The sequence below is a fragment of the Schistocerca piceifrons genome, chromosome 7 (assembly GCF_021461385.2).
Source record: "Schistocerca piceifrons isolate TAMUIC-IGC-003096 chromosome 7, iqSchPice1.1, whole genome shotgun sequence".
In the NCBI taxonomy this organism is placed as follows: domain Eukaryota; kingdom Metazoa; phylum Arthropoda; class Insecta; order Orthoptera; family Acrididae; genus Schistocerca; species Schistocerca piceifrons.
Genome location: NC_060144.1, coordinates 511,668,091 through 511,693,210, shown reverse-complemented (window position 1 = coordinate 511,693,210; position 25,120 = coordinate 511,668,091). Strand labels below are relative to the sequence as shown.

General features: G+C 38.9%; 1 protein-coding gene across 1 annotated transcript in view; it reads right to left on the bottom strand.

Moving 5' to 3' along the window:
- LOC124804594 (histone-lysine N-methyltransferase ash1) overlaps positions 1-25,120 on the bottom strand; it is a 341,957-nt gene that overhangs the window by 300,039 nt on the left and 16,798 nt on the right. The window contains exons 5-6 of the mRNA XM_047264785.1: positions 14,615-14,902; positions 5,921-6,061 (exon numbers count right to left, since the gene is read on the bottom strand). Coding sequence (XP_047120741.1) covers positions 5,921-6,061; positions 14,615-14,902 — 429 coding nt within the window. The remainder of the gene's footprint in view (positions 1-5,920; positions 6,062-14,614; positions 14,903-25,120) is intronic.

Below are 25,120 nucleotides of genomic sequence, written 5' to 3'. Positions count from 1 at the left end.
ATTTAAAACAGCAGAGGTTAAAATTTTACAGTCATAATAATAATAATAACATGTTGTAGTAGTAGCAGTAGTAGTACCCTCTTTAGCAAAAGGAACCAGCCACTGGAAAGCTCCCGAAGGTCACTGGGTTAAAAGAACTTTTTCTTTTTCGCCCCTAACATGAAATTAAAATTAAACTTGAATCTGTTGTTTATAATGGCTTACCGTCATGCAACATTGAAGTTGGATAAAATAACAGTTGAACTTAATTGGAAGTGTAATGTAAACCAAAATATGTCAAGATAAAAAATTAAAGCACTGAAGTGATTTTTTAGATGATGTACTGACCAAAGGGGGTAAAAAACTTCAGTGTTCTTACATGGATAAATAATTTTATTTGTGATTTGTTTCAGCTGGTGATGCTAACACTATTATCTAATATAATATGACATTTAAATCTTTCCTGACATATATTTTGGAGAGAAAATTCTTGAGTAACATGCCAGATCTGAGTGCGAAAGTGGCATGAGATTCCTTCGCCAAATCGAGATGCATTCTTATACAACACTAATGCACCTCAATACATCCTGTCGGCCAATTATGGTGCCTCAGTTTGACGACAAAATACTGTGAAACAATGATGCTCACATCTGTAGCTATATCCAAGAATGTTTCCTTCAGATATTGCCTTGTTATCTAAGGTGCGGGAGTGTAGGATAAATAGTCTTATGTCACGTTATTAAGTTTGTAGGTTCTCTAATATGTGTACTATCTTTTGTAATGATGTTGCAAAAGAAGGTATACAAGTATTTTCCTTTGGTTTTAACTATCTGTGTTCCCCCACCCCCTCCAGGAGTTCTACCTTGTTGTATCTGTGTATCAAAATTTACTCTTATTTGAGGCAGTCTGCTTTGAAGAGGTGTCATGTTAGCGGCATGGTACATCTTGTGTGGCGCCCAAGTCATGTCAGCTAGCTGTGTGCTGCCATCGCATGCCCTAGTCTGTGAAATTGCTTTCCGAGCCGCCTGCCACCTGCTCCCTCCACGTGCACCCCTAGCTAGCCCACGGACAGCTCCCCACTCTCCACGAGCCGCTAGACACTTATCCCCAACCCCCTCCCTGCCTCACATCTCTCTCCATCCCTCACCCCAACCCACCCTGCACTCCCACCTTACCCCAGTACACTCACCGGGGGCCAACAAAGAGCTGGCAGTTGACTGAGCACAATGTAAGGAGACAGGCGTTTGCAAGTCAGTGAGTTGTGCATGTTTCTTCTACAAGCTTGAAAAAGGAGTTTCATTCTGAAAGCTAGCAAAGCTCTGTACCTCTTGTTTGTGTATCTGTCGACGATGCAGCACTACTGCCTTTTGGCGAGTCATCTCCTTTATGCCTAAATAATTCTTAATTCTCAACCAGAACTTTCCATACATTATTATGAATTGCACAGTATTTGGCCACAGCTGTTGGCATTAATAAGCATGCAGCTCAGCTACTGCATGACAGACTATCAGACAATATAGCATGGTTCCAAGAAGTACTTTCACCAATGGGATTTACATGAAACTTCGCAATCTACAGCTCAATCAGTGTACCTGTGCCCACCAATGACGACAAGAATTGAATTTTGGGACCTTCTAGAGGAAGAGCCGGAGAAAATATCGAAAAAGATCATCAACACATGGCTGGGTGACTTTATGGCTCAACTGAGAACAGAAGCAAAGTAAAATAGGAAAATATTCTGCACACAGAATGGTATAACGATTGTCGAACTGTGCCAGACATTCGGTCTTCAGATAATGTCAACTTTCTACAAACATGAACTAAGTAAGCAGAAGACATGGCATTTACCTGAAAACCTGAATGCAGAGAAATAAATCAACCATGTGGTAATATCTAGGACATCAATTAAGGAAATTATACATGTTCAAGTACAACCAGGTCCAAAGTTTAACTCAGATCAGAATTAAAATTAATTTAATTCATTTCAGAAAGGCTCAATTAGCCGAAAAGAACCCTTATAGACATGGAGTGGCAAAACTAAAGATCAATCAAGATATATTGAAACAGTACCACAAGCAACTAACACTCCAATCTAATAACTGAGCAGACACTGCCAACAAAATACAACAAGTGGCCAATGTTTCAATTTTGGAAGTTCAGAAAGGGGGGAAGAAGAAAAAAAAAAAAAAAAAACCAGCAGCATCTGACCATGCTACTGTGCAGACAACAGATGCCAGGAAAAAATGAAACTCAGAAGTGAAGAATGCAGTTTGAAGGCCCAACATGCAAGATGATAATAAGAAAAACAACACACGAAACAGACTGATTATGATTTTTGGAACAGTGTCAGAGACTTCTATCAAACTTTGAGTGTAATCTGAAAGGCTATCAGGCCCCAAGCATATGCTTCAGAGACGAAAATGGGAAAGCTGTGTATTGCCTGAAGTCCCACAATATAATGAAGCCCAGAAACAGTGACAGGCTTTACCTCTCTGACAACACTATGAATGCAAACAAAGACCACCTCCCCCCCCCCCCTCCACGATCCACGTATCTTAAGTCTTTATGGAGTATATGTAATTACCATGTGAACAAATGACTACACAATACAATACTGAGAGGCAAGAATCAACTACATTTGTGTCAGAGGGGACAAAAGCTGATTACACACAGAAGATCTAATCCCTCAATACTCAAAAGCACATCATCACTAAATTCTGAGATGTATTTCCTTCTACCAGTTTAGTAAACAACTGAGAGGAAAATTGAGAAACAGCTTAAATCATTAAAATTGAACAAAGCTCTAGGGCCCAATGGAATTCCTGTCAGATTCTACACAGTAATGGCAGCTGAATTAGGCCCTCTTCTAGCTATAGTCTATTGTAGGTGCTTCAAACAAAAAAGCCATGCTCAGTACTTGGAAAAAAGCACAGGTCACAACTGCCTACAAGAAGAGTAGTAGAAGTGATCCATGAAGCTACCCTCCAGTTCCTTTGACATCGATTTGTTGTAGAGTCTTAGAACATATACAGGGTTATTACAAATGATTAAAGCGATTTCACAGCTCTACAATAACTTTATTATTTGAGATATTTTAACAATGCTTTGCTCACACATACAAAAATTCAAAAAGTTTTTTTAGGCATTCACAAATGTTCGATATGTGCCCCTTTAGTGATTCGGCAGACATCAAGCCGATAATCAAGTTCCTCCCACACTCGGCGCAGCATGTCCCCATCAATGAGTTCGAAAGCATAGTTGATGCGAGCTCGCAGTTCTGGCACGTTTCTTGGTAGAGGAGGTTTAAACACTGAATCTTTCACATAACCCCACAGAAAGAAATCGCATGGGGTTAAGTCGGGAGAGCGTGGAGGCCATGACACGAATTGCTGATCATGATCTCCACCACGACCGATCCATCGGTTTTCCAATCTCCTGTTTAAGAAATGCCGAACATCATGATGGAAGTGCGGTGGAGCACCACCCTGTTGAAAGATGAAGTCGGTGCTGTCAGTCTCCAGTTGTGGCATGAGCCAATTTTCAAGCATGTCCAGATACACGTGTCCTGTAACGTTTTTTTTCGCAGAAGAAAAAGGGGTCGTAAACTTTAAACCGTGAGATTGCACAAAACACGTTAACTTTTGGTGAATTGCGAATTTGCTGCACAAATGCGTGAGGATTCTCTACCGCCCAGATTCGCACTTTGTGTCTGTTCACTTCACCATTAAGAAAAATGTTGCTTCATCACTGAAAACAAGTTTCGCACTGAATGCATCCTCTTCCGTGAGCTGTTGCAACCGCGCCGAAAACTCAAAGCATTTGACTTTGTCATCGGGTGTCAGGGCTTGTAGCAATTGTAAGCGGTAAGGCTTCTGCTTTAGCCTTTTCCGTAAGATTTTCCAAACCGTCGGCTGTGGTACGTTTAGCTCCCTGCTTGCTTTATTCGTCAACTTCCGCGGGCTACGCGTGAAAATTGCCCGCACGCGTTCAACCGTTTCTTCACTCACTGCAGGCCGACCCGTTGATTTTTCCTTACAGAGGCATCCAGAAGCTTTAAACTGCACATACCATCGCCGAATGGAGTTAGCAGTTGGTGGATCTTTGTTGAACTTCGTCCTGAAGTGTCGTTGCACTGTTATGACTGACTGATGTGAGTGCATTTCAAGCACGACATACGCTTTCTCGGCTCCTGTTGCCATTTTGTCTCACTGCGCTCTCGAGCGCTCTGGCGGCAGAAACCTGAAGTGTGGCTTCAGCCGAACAAAACTTTGAGTTTTTCTACGTATCTGTAGTGTGTCGTGACCATATGTCAATGAATGGAGCTACAGTGAATTTATGAAATCGCTTCAATCATTTGTAATAGCCCTGTACTGAGCTCAAACATAATGAGGTATCTTGAACAGAATGACCTCCTCAATGCCAACCGGCATGGATTCAGAAATCATAGATCACGTAAAACCCAACTCGCACTTTTCTGGCATGACATATTGAAAACTTTAGATCAAGTCAGTTAGGTAGATGCAGTACTCCTTGATTTACGAAAAGCATTTGACTCGGTGCCACACCTAAATTTATTGTCAAAAGTACAATCATATGGGTATCAAGTGAAATTTGTGACTGGATAGAGGACATTTTGGTAGCGAGGATGTAGCTGTTATATTGGAATCATCGTCAGATGTACAAGTAACTTCTGGTTTGTCCCAGGAAAGTGTGTTGGGACCCTTTCTGTTCATGTTGTACATTAATAACATTGCATTAATAGTAACCACAAGACTTTTGGAGATGATGTAGTTATCTGAAATGAAGTACTGTCTGAAACAAGCTGCATAAATATCCAGTCAGATCTTGATAAGATTTCAAAGTGGTGCAAAGATTGGCAACTTGCTTTAAAGGTTCAGAAATGTAAAACTGTGCAGTTCAAAAAACAAAAAAAAAAAAAAAAAATGTAGTATCCTATGACTATAATATAAATGAGTCCCTGCTGGAATCGACTAACTCATACACGTATCTGAGTGTTAATATTTTGCAGGGATAGGAAATGGAATGGTCACATAGGTTCAGTCCTTGGTAAAGCAGGTAGTAGACTTTGGTTTATTGGTAGAATACTGGTGAAGCGCAATCAGTCTACAGAGAAGACAGCTTGATTTACTCAGGCGATCGGTTCTAGAATATTGCTCAAGTGTGTGAGATGCATACCAAATAGGACTAATAGAGGATATACACAACGTACACAGAGAAGGGAAGCATGAATGGTCACAGATATGTTTGATCCATTGGAGAGTGTAGAAGTGAATTGGAAGACTCTTGAAGATAGACATAAACTATCTCGAGAACATCTATTAACAAAGTTTCAAGAACTGGCTTTAAATGATGACTCTAGGAATATATTACAATCTCCTACATATTGCTCACACAGGGTTCATGATGATAAGGTTATAATAATTATTGTACATGCAGAGGCATTCAAATACTCATTCTGATCCTGTTCCATACATGAATGGAATAGGAAAAAACCCTAATGACTGATACAATATGTTGGATCCCCTGCCACGCACCTCACAGTGGTTTGGAGGGTGTAGATGCAGATGTAGATGTAGATGAGAACTAAAACTATAAAAATAAATGAACGATGAAAGGTCTGTGGTCCACACCCTTGTTGGTTGCCACATGACTGCACTAAATACTTTGCAACTCTTTTTAATCATCGATAGGGTTTATGAACTGTGAAAAGGTGTGTGTGTGTGTGTGTGTGTGTGTGTGTGTGTGTGTGTGTGCGTGTATTCTCAATGATGGCAAAATAACTCCTTCACTCATACAAAATAATATTCACTTAAAGGTAAATGTGCTATTAATGATTAACAATACATTACCAATAATTCTACACATATACTTAATTCTAATACAATAGTCACTGCAAGTGCTTTAGAAGATGGCAACTCACCTGATCAAAATTGTTTTCTCTTATAGAGAAAGTCTGATGGGTATTGGAAGAACGACTGGAACGACCACTGTGCGAACTGCATGATGTACTGCCTGAATCTGAGTCAGAGTCACTCCAACTGCAGGAATCACTGTCAGAGCCCTGGATATCAAATAATAATAATAATAATAATAATAATAATAATAATAATGATGATGATGATGATGATGATGATACTACCTATATTAGCACATAAAGAGAAAAGGAACCAAAAACCTATTTTTCTGCTTCTCTACACTATATTTTCTGCACTGTCACATTTGTTGGATAGTAAAGTAAGTATAACACTGGTGGTGTTAGAACTGTAAGGCTACCACTGCTGGCCAAGGTCTGTCTAAACTGCTCACATTTTTTTCCATTTACTGTGATGGTCCTTTAAATGCCTTCAATCAGTCATAAAATTTCTCTTTTCCTTTCAGTGATTTTGCTTTGACTGCTTCAAAAGGAAACTGCAACTTGAGAAACTATAACAGTACAAGTTTTCTTCTCTTAAAGTGTTTTTAAGGCATGTACCTGCGGTAAACAAGCCTTGTAGTTCTAAAACTAGTTTACTGTAATTTCATCGAGTGCCATGTCTTGCCTATTGCCATTCCCATAAATGATGGCTGCACTGTGTCCTGTTGCCCTTAGGAAATAAACAGACAGAGTTGTCCACTTACTGAAGGTAAAGGTCTTCCTATACAAATCCTTTTCCAGTTATCAGTCTGCTCTATTTAGCAGGAAACAAAGAATATGAAAAAAATGATATCCAGTGCGTATTTTAGTTACTTTGTAGTGTCAACTGCAATATAAAGTAAGTGCAAAATAAAATTTGCTTCACAGAGAACTAAAAGAAAATTCCTTTAGGCAATCACCTATTAAAAGCTGACAAAGGCAGTATAATAATATATTTATAGGTTTCCACGATGACTATTGAGCAAACATCATGAAAATATTTAAGAACAAGTTTACTATTTATAAACTCTGCTACTTGATGAAAGATTTTGGAATATATGTAGAATAGGTTTTCTTTTCAATATCTCATGGGAAAGGTGTGAAGGTGTGGTGGATGGCTTCTGTGGTAAGATACCATCTCCAAGAAGTTACAAGTTCAGAACAAACTGTGGAAAAGACCATGCAGGAACACTTATTTAGCTGGAGTTTCAAAATGCAAGAAGGAAATCAACAAAATACAGGTATATTGTGATTGCACAGAAAGGTGTTGGAAAAGTCCCGATTATGTGTATGTGATCAGTAAGGCACAAAGAGTAAAGGTGCTCAAAGGTGATGAGAAGGATGTATCCTACATTGAGTTTGAACAAGTTCTTGTTATTTTCCTGAATCCAGTCATCAGATATATTAGGAACACTTTATACTATTTGTTTTCAAGAAAATTTAGACTTTTTGTAATTGGCTTATTGGCAAACTGTGTAGTTTTTGTAAGTAGTAAATTTTTTTAAAGAGAAATAATTACTTACCCAGGAATTTATAGTGATACCGTACTGAAATTTATCTTTCTTACAGGTAACAAATCTTTTCTGTAACGCTGTTTAAACAGTAGGAGAGGCCTAAATATTTTAACTACTGCATCAACTACAACTTGGCATAAAAATTAATTTTAACTCATAAAACAAATTCTTCTTAGCACGAGTTCCATTGGTGACAGTCTTATAAGGGATTGCAGTGTAAGCAAATACTAACAATTTATTTATTTACACGACAATTTCCGTAGGACCAAATTGAGGAGCAAATCTCCAAGGTCATAGAACATGTAATTACATGAAATTACAACGTAAAAGTAATAACACACAAAAATAAAATGTTTATGAACCCGAAAAAAAGTAAAGCCATAAGTTTAAGTAAACACAATCAACAATACAACAAGAATCAGCTTAATTTTTCAAGGAACTGCTCGATAGAATAGGAGTGACCCATGAGGAAACTCTTCAGTTTCGATTTGAAAGCACTACTGCTAAGATTTTTGAATTCTTGTGGTAGCTAACAAAGTGACAGTTATTCATATTTCATCACTGAGAGAACTGTTTTCTTAGTGTAAATTTAATGTTTTCAAAAGAAAGTGAGTGCATAATTCACAGAAGTCTTGTAAAATATTGGCTTGTAAAATATTGGCAGACATTCAAAGGCATGCCCATTTGCTGTCTCACCCATGAAGAAGTTTTAAGGATGATTAACAGTCCTGTTTATAAGCCTCTAATATTTCAAATTTAAAGGAATGTTAAAAAGCTATTCATATTATCAACAATCAAAAGTAATTTATTTCTATGTATACATTTTTATACTGTAAAACATTCATACACTTTTCAAGGGACATTAAAAAAATTTACGATTACAGGGAATTACTTTTTAAGTACACACTTAAGTTCTACATTTCATGAACACATTTGGTTGTTCATATTTTGACTTGTAAATTATAGATTGCAGCAATCAGTCATGCTTTTTAAATTTTATTATGCAGATCTAGATTTCGGCTAGAAGCTAGCCATTCTCACTGCTAAGAATACAAGAAGTACATAGTCAGATGAGATCATTAAAAGCTACACGTAATGGCTTAACTCATATGGTTTGTATATTACGTACCACTATTATTTCCGCTCAAAGCATGTCTACATCTACATCTACATGGTTACTCTGCAATTCACACTTGAGTGCCTGGCAGAGGGTTCATCAAACCATTTTCATACTACTTCTCTATCACTCTACTCTCGAATAGCGCGTGGGAAAAAGGGACACCTAAATCTTTCCGTTCGAGCTCCGATTTCTCTTATTTTATTATGATGATCATTTCTCCTTACATAGGTGGGTCTCAACAAAATATTTTCGCATTTGGAAGAGAAAGTTGGCGATTGAAATTTCGTAAATAGATTTTGCCACAAAGAAAATCGCCTTTGATTCAGTGACTGCCACCCCAACTCGCGTATCATATCAGTGACACTCTCACCCCTATTGCGCAATAACACGAAACGAGCTGCCCTTCTTTGCACTTTTTCGATGTCCACCGTCAATCCGACCTGGTAAGGATCCCACACCATGCAGCAATATTCCAGCAGAGGATGGACAAGTGTAATGTAGGCTGTCTCTTTAGTGAGTTTGTCACATCTTCTAAGTGTTCAGCCAACAAAGCTCTGTCTTTGTTTCACCTTCCTCACAATATTATCTATGTGGTCTTTCCAATTTAAGTTGCTCGTAATTGTAATTCCTGGGTATTTAGTCGAATTGACAGCCCTTAGATTTGTGCGATTTGTAAGTCCCTGTTGATCGGGCTTCACCCACAGTTCATTGAATACTACTGTCTGCTTGTGTCTGTATGTGTGGATGGATATGTGTGTGTGTGCGCGAGTGTATACCTGTCCTTTTTTCCCCCTAAGGTAAGTCTTTCCGCTCCCGGGATTGGAATGACTCCTTACCCTCTCCCTTAAAACCCACTTCCTTTCGTCTTTCCCTCTCCTTCCCTCTTTCCTGATGAGGCAACAGTTTGTTGCGAAAGCTTGAATTTTGTGTGTATGTTTGTGTTTGTTTGTGTGTCTATCGACCTGACAGCGCTTTCGTTCGGTAAGTCACCTCATCTTTGTTTTCATATATAATTTTTCCCACGTGGAATGTTTCCTTCTATTATATTGATATCATTATTTCATATTTGCCAGCACATAATAAAATTTTCATGTTCACTCCTTGTTGGTCCGTTTTTATTATTAAAACATCTAAATTACGTCAGATGGGTAAAACTTTTCAATTTTTTTAAAAAAATTTATAGGACACAAGAAGACATGTGCCTATACACCTATTAGTTGATATGGCTTAAATATTTTTATCTTTATATCTCCCTTTATTAAAACATAATAAGTATACTGTTCATCATATTTACTAAATAGTTCTTAGATTGCGCCAAACGTCAGTCAGAAGCATGGTTGGTGCAATTTGGCTATTCCGCTATAGATATAGAGGATGCTAACCCCATTATCCCTTAAAATCGATTTTCCTTGTAAATGCAAAACAACCAATATACTGAATTGCTGTTAATAATACTGTATATGCATCTGAGCTGAAGTTATCATGGAAGAAATTCTGTTGGTTCAGAATTATAATCATTGTATTCGTACAGTATTATGCAAATGGCTGCTACATATTGGCAAGACGGCAGGTATTACCTCGTTCCCCCTGGGTCAAACCCTACACTGTTTCCCAGCAACAAATCTTAGAACAATTCCCAGAACCGTGCATTTTTCATAACAACCTGATCATTAATCAGGTTGCTGTCCATATTTTTGTGATGGCAGAAGATCTCTAACTCTTCTAGGAGGTCGAGAAACCTGCCCTTCCCGCACTTATGCAGCAACCTCGCACTGGATGTCAAAACGGCACCTTATGTTTTATTGTAAGTAAATGTGCAGCCATACACATCGTATTGGGAAGAAAAGATACCATGGAGAAATTGAGTATGGCTGCCGTCCACAAACAGTAGTATTCAATGAACCGCGGGTGAAGCCTGATCAACAGGGACTTACATGCTTTGAGCGTAAATAATAGTGGTATGTAATATACAAACCATATGAGTTAAGCCATTACTTGTAACTTTTAATGACATCATCTGACTATGTACTTCCTGTATTCTTAGCACTGAGAATGGCTAGCTTCTAGTCAAAATCTAGATCGGCATAATAAAATTTAAAAAGGATAACTGACTGCTGCACTCTATAATTTACAAGTCTATATAACAGTAGCTGAGTGCAACCGCATTCCGAATGGAAGGTAGCCTGATGATAGTTCATATTTTTCGATGAAAAAATTCAATATTATAGCTTGTTTCTATTTCTCGGGCGATATTTCTTTTTCTCTGGTTTTCTAGTTCATAAGTGAATTCAAAGGTTTTGATTCGTAGATTAAAAATTTAGCCTAAGTTGAAAGAGATTACAAGACCTGGCCATGTATTAAATACATATACATGACATTAAACTGTAGACAATAAGTATACCTACCTTCATACTGTAAAGCTTGCTACATCATATACTAAAACTGATATTTACAAGAAATTATACAACATTCAGGGTACAACTTGGCATCAGGTGATGTTGATTCTTTATGTAATATGGAGGACCTAATGACAAAATTTCATTCTATACAGCAACACTTATTGTTAAATTTTAGAAGTCCTATCAGATCTCATCCTAACCAACACCTATGAAATTGGATTAAAATCGGAAAGAAGTGCCAAAAGTGTGGGCATTTGTGACTGTATTGTAAGGCTTTGCTTTAGTTCCCAATCTAATTACCACCTTCAGAATCACTACACATTAAAAAAACACCCACCTCTTGCTAACGTCTGCCTGCAAAACGAAGTCAATACCCCTTCCTCCTCCTTTTACGAAATAATATGCCACCAATTTTGATTTTGTCATATGTTTCTCATAGATGGCCTCACATCTGTGACAGCTCAGAGGTAGTTTTATACAGGGTGGTCCATTGATTGTGACCGGGCCAAATATCTCACCAAATAAGCGTCAAATAAAAAAACTGCAAAGAACAAAACTTGTCTAGCTTGAAGGGGGAAACCAGATGACGCTGTGGTTGGCCCGCTAGATGGTGCTGCCATAGGTCAAACGGATATCAACTGTGTTTTTTTATTACATATTCGTGTAGAACGTAAGGAAATATGAATGTTTTAGTTGGACCACTTTTTTCACTTTGTGATAGATGGCGCTGTAATAGTCACAAACTTATGACTCACAATTTTAGATGAACAGTTGGTAACAGGTAGGTTTTTTAAATTAAAATAAAGTACGTAGGAACATTTGAACATTTTATTTCGGTTGTTCCAATGTGATACATATACCTTTGTGAACTTCTCATTTCTGAGAACGCAAACTGTTACAGCGTGATTACCTGTAAATACCACATTAATGCAATAAATGCTCAAAATGATGTCCATCAACCTCAATGTATTTGGCAATACGTGTAACGACATTCCTCTCAACAGCGAGTAGCTTGCCTTCCACAACGTTCGCACATGGATTGATAATGCGCTGACACATGTTGTCAGGGTTGTCGGTGGATCAAGATAGCAAATATCCTTCAACTTTCCCCACAGAAGGAAATCCGGGGATGTCAGATCCGGTGAACGTGCAGGCCATGGTATGGTGCTTCGACAACCAATCCACCTGTCATGAAATGTGCAATTCAATACCGCTTCAACCGCACGCGAGCTATGTGCTGGACATCCATCATGTTGGAAGTACATCACCATTCTGTCATGCAGTGAAACAACTTGTAGTAACATCGGTAGCACATTACATAGGGAATCAGTATATATTGCACCATTTAGATTGCCATCGATAAAATGGGGGCCAATTATCCTTCCTCCCATAATGCCACACCATACATTAACCTGCCAACGTCGCTGATGTTCCACTTGTCACAGCCATCGTGGCTTTTCCATTGCCCAATAGTGCATATTATGTCGCTTTACGTTACCACTGTTGGTGAATGGTGCTTCGTCGCTAAATAGAATGCATGCAAAAAACCGGTCATTGTCCCGTAATTTCTCTTGTGCCCAGTGGCAGAACTGTACATGACACTCAAAGTCGTCGCCATGCAATTCCTGGTGCATAGAAATATGGTACGAGTGCAATCGATGTTGTTGTAGCATTCTTAACACCGACGTTTTTGAAATTCCCGATTCTCGCGCAATTTGTCTGCTACTGATGTGCAGAATAGACATGACAGCAGCTACGACACCTACTTGTGCATCATCATTTGTTGCAGGTCGTGGTTGATGTTTCACATGTGGCTGAACACTTCCTGTTTCCTTAAATAAGGTAACAATCCGGCGAACGGTCCGGACACTTGGATGATGTCGTCCAGGATACCGAGCAGCATACATAGCACACGCCTGTTGGGCATTTTGATCACAATAGCCATACATCAACACGATATCGACCTTTCCCGCAATTGGTAAATGGTCGATTTTAACACAGGTAATGTATCACAAAGCAAATACCGTCCGCACTGGCGGAATGTTACGTGATAGCACGTACTTACACGTTTGTGACTATTACAGTGTCATCTATCACAAAGCAAAAAAAGTGGTCCAACTAAATCATTCATATTTCTTTACGTACTACACGAATATGTAATAAAAAATGGGGGTTCCTATTTAAAAAAACACAATTGATATCCTTTTGACTATGGCAGCGCCATCTAGTGGGCTAACCATAGCGCCATCTGGTTTCCCCCTTCAAGCTAGACGAGTTTCTTTCTTTGTAGTTTTTTCGTTTGATGCTTATTTCGTGAGATATTTGGCCTGGTCACTATCAATGGACCACGCTGTATTATCCAGAAAAAATGCTGCCATAGCTTTTGTTTATCACAGCCAATTTTCCTTTTGATTGGCCTAACCCTGGAATTTTATCTCAACCCAACACTTCATTTGATTACAGCACTACAGTACAGTCATTTATTAGGTTGGCATTGTTAGGAGATAAAGCACTAGCAGCATGAATTGTTACATATTTTAACAAGTTCAACTAATTCAGAATGAAGGAGAACAGTGCTCAAGAAAGTTTACTGCACAATGTTTATAAGCATGCCAATGCTCTGGCAGTGTCACTGTGTTTCAAATAGAATGAGACACAATAACACGGCAGTCAGTTGAGAGTACAAACAAATGAGTACTTAGACTACTCCAAGGGAAAGGAGAGGAATGGGGTAACTACTCCCACATCCCTCTGGCATGGTTGGTTGTCCAAATCTGCATTCTGTGCTACTGCAAAAGCAGAAATGGTAAAATGTTCATCTGATCCCTTCCGGTCTGACGAGGGTCGTCATGGACCAAATCAGTCTCTTCATTCACTTCAAAGTAAGAAAACAATGAGCAATATACAACAAAAAGAAAAGTGGAATACATTAAGCATTTCGTAAAGGCTACAGCCGAGTTAGAGGCATGCATATTGCAATTCAGGTTTGACCTCTATACCAGTATAATATGCAACCATAGTTGCAAAAACAATGCACCTAAAATTTCCATTCTGAAGTGTCCGCATAATATATGTTTCTGTTTTTATTTAATTCCTCTGCCACTGTTTCATTAAGTGTAAACTGCAGGAAAAATAATTACAATGGAAAAACGGATGGGAATGAAATATTTGTAATTTGAAGGTACCGAGGGGGGGGGGAAATTGTAAACAATAGGAAACATTAATTCCGGGAATGTAAACGCAGGATTACAATGTATCAGTTTTTAAGTATTGAAAATAGTTACGAACCACAGAAAAAGAACATGAGAATAATTGTTCTGCAAGTTATTTCAGTTTCAGCCAATTAATGAGTGGATGCTCCAGTTCTGTCACAAATATGGTCATGAATTAATGTCACATTGTTGCACTTTAATAGCACGCTGACTTAAAGCTGACACCTGACAAAGCTAAAATAATTTATTTTCTCAATTACCGTCTCATTAGTGAAGTCTTATATTCATGGTTTTGCTAATTACTTGATTTTCTAGAAATTTTATTGAAGCTGCATCGGAAAGTGTATGGACATAAATGGTATCCAATCACTTATTTACACACAGCAGAGAGTAATATTCTCCATTGTCGTAAGCGCTGTTTCGTCCAATGATTAAACACAAAGTAAATTTAACAAGAGTCAGAACACTTCACTTACTTCAGAATCACTGCCAGAGCTGTCAACCGATTCAGAATCACCAGAATCTCCATCATTATCATCACCATCATCATTATCAACAGAATCATCACTTTCACTGTCATCATCTCCATCAGTTTCTTCACTCCCACTGCCAGCAGCATCAGCATCATCATCTTCATCCTCATCATCATCTTCTTCTGGCTCCTTACTTTCATCTCGTTTACCCCTGTCCACTTTTCCTTGACCCCATGGCATCGCTCCTCCTGCCATGGTCTTAGAAGCTTCTAGTGGAGTTGCCGGAGATCCCTAGAACAATACAATTACTAATATTATATAGCTACCTTTGTGAAAAGTACGGCAGACTACTACTATGAAACCAAAGACTCCAGGAAAGTTATTTCTCACAGAAAGACAAAAATCAATGAGAAAAAGTATCCATTTAAAAAGTTTCCAAACTATGTACAAACATTATTTGCAAACAAAAGAAATTAAACCTTTTCCCTCTACCTCAAGAAGATAATTTTACAAAGCAAAGATAAAAGTGAATGAAATACGTTTTTCTCACCAGGTTATAATGATACAGTAAACAAACAGGTTATAATGATACAGTAAACAAAAGCAATAAAGCTATTTGTGAAGTGGAAATAACCTCACAGTAATAAGCTATCAGCAATATGGCTGTAACTTTAGATAATCTTCCATCAGAAATAAGACTAGAGAAGAATATGGTTAGGCATTTATCTGTATGAAATGGAAAATTCAACTGAGAATATTGGTTTTACAGGCAACAGAAACAAAACATAAATGATATTCCTAGTATTCTGAACTATATGTTTCTTGTAGGGAGTGCAGTAGAAATGATTGGGAATGGTTAAGAGAGGTGTCATTTACCCCACACAACAGTTAGCTCCTTCTTAATTTCCCATGTGCCATGTACACACGGTTTCTTGTCAACAGAAGTTAGGTTGGCTGACATTTCATAAATTCTATATCAACAAAAATGATCAACATTAAAAACAGACTGTAACTGGATGGATAAAAAATCCACACAAGTGGCAGCAGGAGAAAACACATGTTAAGGTAAGGAAATTTGCAAGTTTTTAGAACCAGTGGTTCCTTCTTCCGGCAGAAGGGCTGAAGAGGAAGGAACAGGGGTGAGGAAAAAGACTGGCAAGGTTTACGAAATGGGAGAGTTCAGAAAAGTCATTAAGATCCCAAGGTCAGAGCAGACTTACCGAGGGGTTGAGAAGGAAAGTTTGATTGTCGGGGACTGCACTGGCCGAGCAGAGATTACTGAGAAAACAACATGCACAAGTTATTAAGGGCAGAAACCTAGAAAAATAAAAGACACAGAAAACTAAAAGGGAGCAAATAAGGCAGTAATTACTGAGAAGATATGCTGAGACCAATGAAATTAATCTAAATTAAGGCCACACAGATAGCGAGAACCAAGGACATGTAACACCAGTTCCATCCTGCAGAGTTCTGAGATACTGGTGTCTGGGGAAAGAATGCGGATGTCATAACAGGCACCAAGTTCACGACTATCATGTTGTACAGCATGCTGTGCACCAGAATGTTGGATCTTTCTAGTATACAGCTTCCTCCTATGCCAATTCACCCTAACTGAAAACTTGGGTATAAAAGGCTGAACAGTGTGTACATAACTGCTGGTACCCGGCTAGCCATTTCATACGTTACTCTCCCTTTGAGAGTATATGTTTTGCCAGTTACAGGGGTGGTGTGCATAGGGCAAGTCTTGTAGTGGGTACAGCACAGGGGTAGGAGCCATAGGGTAGGGAGATGGGTGCACAAGAAGCATAGAGCTGACAAGGCTATTGCAGAGATTAGTGGAGCAGTAAAAACTATTCAATATGTGGTGGGAAAGATATTAAAAAGAATGGACCTCATTTCAGGGCAGGGGTTTAAGGAAGTTATAGCCTTGTCGATGCAGTTCAAGACCTGGATCATACTGAGTGACAAAAGGTGTACCTCTAAGGTCCCCCCCCCTCGGGAGGAAGCGGGTGGGGATGGGGTGTCAGCAGAAACAGGATTGGATGTGATGGCCTGGCAGACAAACAAAATGATCAGGGGCATGGCCATGTGAACCAGGATGGCTCATCCCTACGCCAACCTTTCATATACGGCTTGGAGTAGGTTTTCTTGGGATCCGTAAGCCTTCAGTCCCAGGTTTGGTTTAGATACATTGATGACATGTTTGCTGTAGGACTCATGGCACGGCTGACCAATTACTGGAATCTCTAAATATATTCTCCCACCTAATTTTTACATGAAACTATTCCGAATGCCATGCCACTTTCTTTGATGTTGACCTCACCCTCACCTAGGGTCAGCTACACATTTCTCTTCACATTACACCTACCAACAACCCACAGTACTTACACCCTCACAGCTACCATCTTTTCCATGTCAAATGTTCCTTCCCATTCAGCCTTGGCGTTTGACGCAAATGTATTTGTTTGGATGCAAACTCTTCACAGCAATACAACACCATTGTCACTTCAGTGCTGGATGTAATTACCAGCCCAGTGCAATAGCAGATTTCTCAGGCCATCACATCCAATCCTGGTATGGCTGATACTTGCAAAACTTATGAGTTCCATCTGCTCTCACTCAGTGTTATTCTGGACTTTAATACATTAATCAGCAACTTTGACAAGGCTATGACTTCTTAAAATCATGACCCGAGATGAGATGTATTTTGTCAGACATTTGGCCGGCCACACCTAGAACAGTTTTTTGTGACCCTCCCAATTCCCGTAATATCCTTGTACGATTCTATGCTCCTTCTGCACCCACTTCCCTACCTTAAGGCTCCTACACCTGTGACTGACCCCACTGCAAACTAGCACTATGCACTTGCTACCACCAGCTATACCAACTGGCAAAAGATCTGCTATCAAATGGAGAGCCACCAACAAAACGACACTGTTAGGCCTTTAATAACCAAGTTATTAGTTAGGATTAGTTGATGATTTAAACTGACAACACCCAATATCCTGTAGTACCGCGTGCTCTAGAACATGACAGTCATGGCCTTGGTACCTGTTTCGCCACATGTGCATCTGGATTCTTCCCCCAGAGATCAGTTTCTCAGAACTCCACAGGTGGGAACTGGCATTTCACCACATCCTTGGTTCTCCCCAACCACCTGGGGTTAATGTTTTCAGTCTCTCATCACTCTCCCTTCCCCTTCAAATCTTCTGGCAGAAGAAGGAGCCAGTGGCTCCAAAAACTTGCAAATTTCCTTAACCTTGACATGTGTTCTCTCCTGCTGCCACTTGGTGAGTAGACTGTTGTAATCTATGCAATTACATTTCATACATTCTGATTGCTTCCTGGTGTTTCTATCCACCGTTTGAATCATAGTGTAGTAACAGTAGTAGTAGTAGTAGTAGTAGTAATAATAATGATAAAAACTTTGTCATGATAGGCGCGCAATCTTAAGGCAGGAGGCACAAGGCTATTTTTGTGTTCTTCTAGTAAAATTCAAGATTTAAAATTGGCAAATATATTTTTAACACCAAGTTAATAAGCAACATTTTGTGAAGAAATAAAACCTCAAAATTTCATGTAAAAAAGGAAAACTGGATGATGTGAAACATAATGTGTCCCCGAAAGTTTCAAAACCAAGTCTCAAATTACATAGGTAAATTTTTGTCAAGTAATTCATTAAGCCACTGTGATAGAATCTGGATAAAGCACTAGTATTTTCTCTTTCAGAAGGTTACTAACATCTGAGCTTATCTTTTTTCTCTTACATGTATCTTGTTCCACAAATCCTCCTGAGAGAGCATGAATAGTTGCAGTTCTTCATTCTTTTGATATAATAACCTGGTGCTGCTATTTTGTTATGGTCTTTAACCAAACACTGCTTTGATGCAGCTCTTCATCCTACTCTATCCTGTGCAGGCCTCTCTATCTCCAACTAACTACTGCAACTTACATCCTTCTGAATTTGCTTATTGTATTCATCTCTTGGTATCCCCCTCTACGGTTTTTACCCCCCCCCCCCCCCACACACACACTTCCCTCCAATATTAAATTGATCCAATACTAAATTGTCACAAAACGTGTTGTATCAAAAGATCCCTTCTTCTAATTCAGGTTGTGCCACAAATTTCTTTTCTCACCAATTACATTCAATGCTTCCTCATTAGTTACACGATCTACCCATCTAATCTTCAACATTCATCTGTAGCACCACATTTTGGACGTCTCTATTCTCTTCTTGTCCAAACTGTTTATCGCCCATGTTTCATTTCCATAAAGGCTAAACTCCATACAAATACTTTCAGAAAATACTTCCCAACATTTAAGCTTATATTCGATGTTAACAAATTTCTCTTGTTCGGAAACCCTTTTCTTCCCATCACCAGTCTACATTTTATAACCTAGAGATGATCAGTTATTTTGCTGCCCAAATGGCAAAAGCTCATGTAATACTTCAACTGTCTTGTTCCCTACCCAATTCCCGCAGCAACACCCTATTTAATTCGACTAATTCCATTACCGTTTTTTGTTTGCTTTTTTTATGTTCATCTTATTTCCTTCTTTCAGGAACTGTCTGTTCCATTCAACTGCTCTTTCAAGTCCTTTGCTGTCACAGACTGAGTTACAAAGTTATCGATAAACTTTGAAGTTTTTATTTCTTCTCCCTGAATTTTAACTCCTATTCCAAATTTTTCTTTAGATTCCCTTTACCGCTTGCTTGATGTACAGACTGAATAACATCTGGAATATGCTACAACCCTGTCTCACAGCCTTCTCAACCATGCCTTCCCTTTAATGCCCCTTAACTCTTGCAACTGCTCTCTGGTTTCTTTATGAGTTGTAAATAGCCTTTTGCTCCCTATATTTTACCCCTGCAGCCTTCAAAATTTGAAAGAGAGTACTCCAGTCAACATTGTCAAAAGCTTTCTCTAAGTCAACAAATGCAATAAATGTTGGTTTGCCTTTCCAATCTTATACGAGAAGTCGTAGGGTCAGTAGTGCCTCATGTATGCCCACATTTCTCTGGACTCCAAACTGATTTTCTCCAAGGTCAGATTCTAACACTTTTTCCATTCTTCTGCAAATAATTCATGTTAGTATGTTGCAATAATGACTTATTAAAGTGATAGTTCAGTAATATTCACACATACTGGAACTTCATTTCTTTGGAGTAGTAATTATTACATTCTTCTTAAAGTCTGAGGTTACGTCACTTGTCTTATACATCTTGTGCGCACCATATGGAACATTTTTGTCATGGCTGGGCCACCCACAGCTATTCATAGTTCTGATGGAATGTTGTTTACTACCAGGGCCTCGTTTTGACTTAGGTCTTTCAAGCTCTGTCAAATTCTTCTCGCAGTAACATATATGGCATCTCATCTTCATGTATGTCCTCTTCCCTTTCTGTAACATTGCCTTCAAGTTCATCTCTGTTGTACGAACCCTCTATATACTAATTCTACCTTTCAACCTTTTCTTCTTTGCTTAGGACTGGTTTTCCATCTGAGCTCTTGAGATTCATACAGCTGTTTCTCTTTTCTCCACAGATTTCTTTAATTTTTCTGTAGACAGTATCTATGTTTCCCTTAGTGAAATACAATTATAGATCCTTATTTTTGTCCTCTAGCCATTCCTGCTTAGAAATTTTGCACTCCCTGTCAATTTCTTTCTTTAGAATTTGCATTCTTCCTTTCGCCTGCTTCACTTACTGCTTTTTTATATTTTCCATTTTCCTCAACTAAATTCAATTTTTCCTGTGACATCCAAAGATTTCTACTAGGCCTTGTCATTTTACCTGTTTGATCCTCCGCTGTCTTCACTATTTCATCTCTCAAAGCTACTCATTCTTCTTCTATTGCATTTCTTTCCCCAGTCAGTTCCAGTCAATCGTTGCCTAATGTTTCCTCCGATACTCTCAACACCCTCTGGTTCTTTCAACTTATTCAAGTCCCGTTTCCTTTCTTTCCTACTGTTTTGTAATTTCTTTGGTTTTAATCTACAATTCATAACCAATAAATTGTGCTCAAAGTCAATATCCCCCCCCCCCTCCGGAAATGTTTTACAATTTAAAATCGGATTCCAAAATCTCTGTCTTAACCATGATATAACCAATACGAAACATTCAGGTGCCTCCAGGACTCTTCCACATACGAGGATTCTCTGGAAACTAAGGTTACACGGCAAGTAGCTTTAGCATGGAATGTCCGTGGTTAAAGTTGGTACCACTGCCATGTAGCAGGAAGCCAGCAGAAGGAACAAGCATTCCCAACAATCAATAGCTCATTGATTAGTGTTGTGGTAGTGTTCTCCTTCTGGCTCTTGCCAAGTGCAAAGTGCGCACTGCAATTCACTGCCTAAACGCTAAGAGTATGAACACCACTGTTATTCATCATGAAATTGTTTCAGTTATGGAGAGGACTTAATGTCACAGCAGCATGTTACAAAATGGATAAGGAATTTCAATTTTGGAAGGACAGAAATTCACAATGAAGATAGAAGCAGGAGGCTGTCTGTTGTGACTGATGATATTGTGCAAATAATTGAAGAACATCTACTCCCTGATCATTGTTAGACAATTGACGACCTGCATGCAGTTTGTCCAAACATTTCACAAGCTGTTGTTCATAAAATCTTAACTGATCAACTAAATTATCACAAATTGTAAGCACAATGGGTGTCCAAAGGGCTTGCCAAAGTACACAAAAAGAACAGAGTCAGTGCTGCTCACTAATTTCTAGACTGTTTTGAGACTGAAGGTGAGGCTTTTCTCAACTCAATTGAGACAGCAGATGAAACTTAGGCTCATCACCATACTCCAGACAGCAAACAACAATCAATGCAGTAGTGCCATACTCATTCTCATTCAGCCAAAACATTCAAAACTCAGCAAACAGCAAAGAAAATCATGGTGTCAGTGTTTTGGGACAGAAAAGTGGTTTTTCTCATTGATTATTTGGGAAAAAGGTGAAACAACAATGCTGCAAGATATTGTTAGACTAAGAAGAAACTTCGCAGAGCCATAGAAAACAAATTTCATGGGATGCTGACAACGGAAGTACGTCTCCTTCATGACAATACGCGTCCGCACACCGGTCAAACAACACAAGAGATGTTGACTTTGTTTGGTTGGGATGTTTTAAGCCACCCCTCTCACAACTCTGATCTCGCACCTAGCGAAACACCTTCATGGAAAACACTTTTCTGACACTTATGAGGTGAAAATGGAAGCGAAGAACTGTCTGATAAAAGGTGGAGGGAGATGTCTGTGACACAGGAATCAAAAAACTCTTCCCCATTGGTGACACAAAGTATTGAGGTAAATGGTGATTATGGTGTAAGACCTATTCTACAGGCCACGTAAATTTTATTAAAATAAATTCATTTTTTGTACTTCAAAAAGTTCTGGTAACCTTACTTTCCAGATTAGCCTCATATACTATCTTCTTTCATGATTCTTAAACTAAGTATTACCGATGATTTAAGTATACTCTGGGCGAAATTCTACCAGAAAGCATCTCTTATCTCCCCCCCCCCCCCCCCAGTCAATATTTACCTACAGTTTTTCCTTCTCTTCCTTGTCCTACTTCCTAAATCTAGACCCGATATGTTAATTTTAAGGATATCTCATGGAGTAATTGTTTTTCTTGACTGAACTCATTAATACAATCAAACTCCACAGTACCATCAATAACATAATAAATATAATCAAACTGACACTTCAACATCTACATCTATACTCTGCAAACCACCACGAGGTGCATGGCACTGTACATGAGTAATTATTCTAATCTTATCTGTACAATCCATATGTAAGCGATACATATAGGGTCACAGTATAATCGAAGAGTAACCATTTAAAGCCCGTTCTTAAAACTTTTAATGCTAATAGACTTTCTCAGGGTAGTTTACGCCTATCTTCAAGAGTCTTCCAGTACAGTTCCTTCAGTATCTCTGTGCCACTCTCCCAGGGATTAAAAAACCTGTGACCATTCATACTGCCTCCTCTGTATGCGTTCAGTATCCTCTGTTAGCCTTATTTGGTATGGGTCCCACACACTCGAGCAACATTCTAGAACCGGTCACACAAGTGATTTTTAAGCAATCTTCTTTGTAGACTGATTCCATTTCCCCCGTATTTTACTAATAAAGTGAAGTCTATCTCTTTCTTTACCCATGACTGAATCTGTCTGATCCTTCCATTTCATTTCATATCCCTACAAAGTGTTACACACAGATATTTGTATGAGTTGGCCGATTCCAACAGTGACTCATCAATATTTTAGTCATAGGATACTACTTTTGTTTAGTTTTGTGAAGTGCAAAATGTTACATTTCTGAATATTTAAAGCAAGTTGCCAATCTCTGCATCAAGTTTAAATCTTGTCAAGATACGACTGAATACTTATGCAGCTTCTTTCTGACAATACTTCATTATAAAAAAAACTGCAGCATCTGCAAAAAAAGCCTGATGTTCCTATTAATATTCTCCACAAGGCCCTTAATATACAGGGTGATCCTAAAGTCACTATACACTTCAGTGATATAGTAACGGAATATTTGTTTCTTGCAGGAACTACGACAGAATGCTAACCAAAGAAGAAAGAGTCGCTGTTGTTTCTGCTCGTCTTCGTGGAATGATGTATGAACAGGTGCAGACAGACTTTGCCAATCGATTCCGGAAAACAGGCCCCACCACGCTTGCTATCAAGACCCTCTTCAATAAATTCCAGCACACTGGTAGTGTTGCAGATGAAGAATATCCAGTGAGGCCGTGCAAAGTGTGCAGGATGTGGTCACATGTAGCCCTTCCGCATCTACCAGGAGACTTAGTAGGGAGCTTGGTATTCCTCAAACCACTGTAGAGAGAGTTCTTCGTTACAAGCTGCACAACCATGCGTACCATATCCAGGTCATACATCAGCTTGAAGTGGAGGACTACACAGCCAGACAAGATGTGTCTCATGACCTGCTACAAGCTGTGGAAAATGATAATTTGATGCAAAATGTCTCGTTCAGTGATGAAGCAGGATCTGTGCAGGTGAACAACCAAGTGTGCTGCAGGAGTGGCAACACGACACAGCAAAAGTGAATGTGTGGTTAGGAATAACGGGGTCAACAGTGTACAGGCCCTTCTTCTTCTTCTTCTTCGCAGAACAAACTGTTACTGGAACAGTTTTTTGAGCTCCAATTGGTATCTGATGGGTTTATGGATACTGTTGTTTTTCAACAGGATGGTGCACCACGCCATTTTGCTCTCATTGTTCAGGATTATCTGAATCAAGCATTTCCTGGTAAGTGGATAGCTTGTGCCTCTCCACAGATGTGGGCACCCTGCTCTCCTGACTTGACATCCTTAGACTTTTTTGCACAAGGGTTTATCAAGTCTAAGGTATACTAGGTGAAGATCCGCAGCACTGAACTCTTAACGCAGCAGATTCGAGCCACAGCTGCTGAGATTACACCAGATTTGCTTGCACAGGTTTTTTGGTCTACAGTGGAGCACTGGGGCGGGGAGGGGGGTGCCTAGACATGCAAGGTGGTCACATTGAAATGTACTGAAATTACGTCCTATTGTAACATAAGTTGCAGTGCCATTACATATTGGTTAATAAAATCTGTTTAAGTACAAAATGTATAGTGACTTCAGAATCACCCTGTACAATATGAAAAGCAAAGGTTCCAACACACTTCCCTGGGGCACACCCGAAGTTACTTCTACACCTAACATGACTTTCCATTCAAGATATTATGCTGTGTCCTCCCTACCAAAAAGTCCTCAAACAACACTTGCTTCATACTGCAAACATTTAGCTGTCTCCGAATGTGTATGTGTGATCTATTACTACTGGCACCATGTTTCTCTATTCTTCAGTTGATTAGCACTGTTTTGATTGAAATACAGGGCCAAAAACAACCTCTATAAATACTTTAAATGTTTATCATCAGCACAGAATGGCATAAGATATATGGATAAACATATATGCAGTGCTCGGCTAGAGGATTTTTGTTATCTTGGTTAAGTATTTTTGCAATCAGAATTTGGGTAGTAATCTGACATACTATATGTATAAACCAAGGTCACCAGACACATGTAAAACTACAGACCACTTACTGACACTGATTTCTTATAGTATTACAGAACATATATATGACTACCTTCCAGAAGACCTAACAACTATTATGTAGGAATCAACATCGTTTTCGCAAGTACTGGTCATGTTGAAACCAAGCTTACTCTGATAGTTTGTAAAATCTGGAAATCAGTAGATAATTGAAATCAAGTTATGTCATGTTTGTTTATTTCCAGAAGTTTTGGTACAATTCCTCACACTGCTGCCTAATAAGCCAAATCATGCATTGGAATATCTGAAGAGAGATGCACTTGAACTAAAGATTATATATTGGGCATGCAGTTACAAAAACATTTCAGCCATGAGATCACAGACTGAAGCTGTAGTACTCGCAGCTGTTATTTTAAACACGACACCCACATCACTGTATTCACAG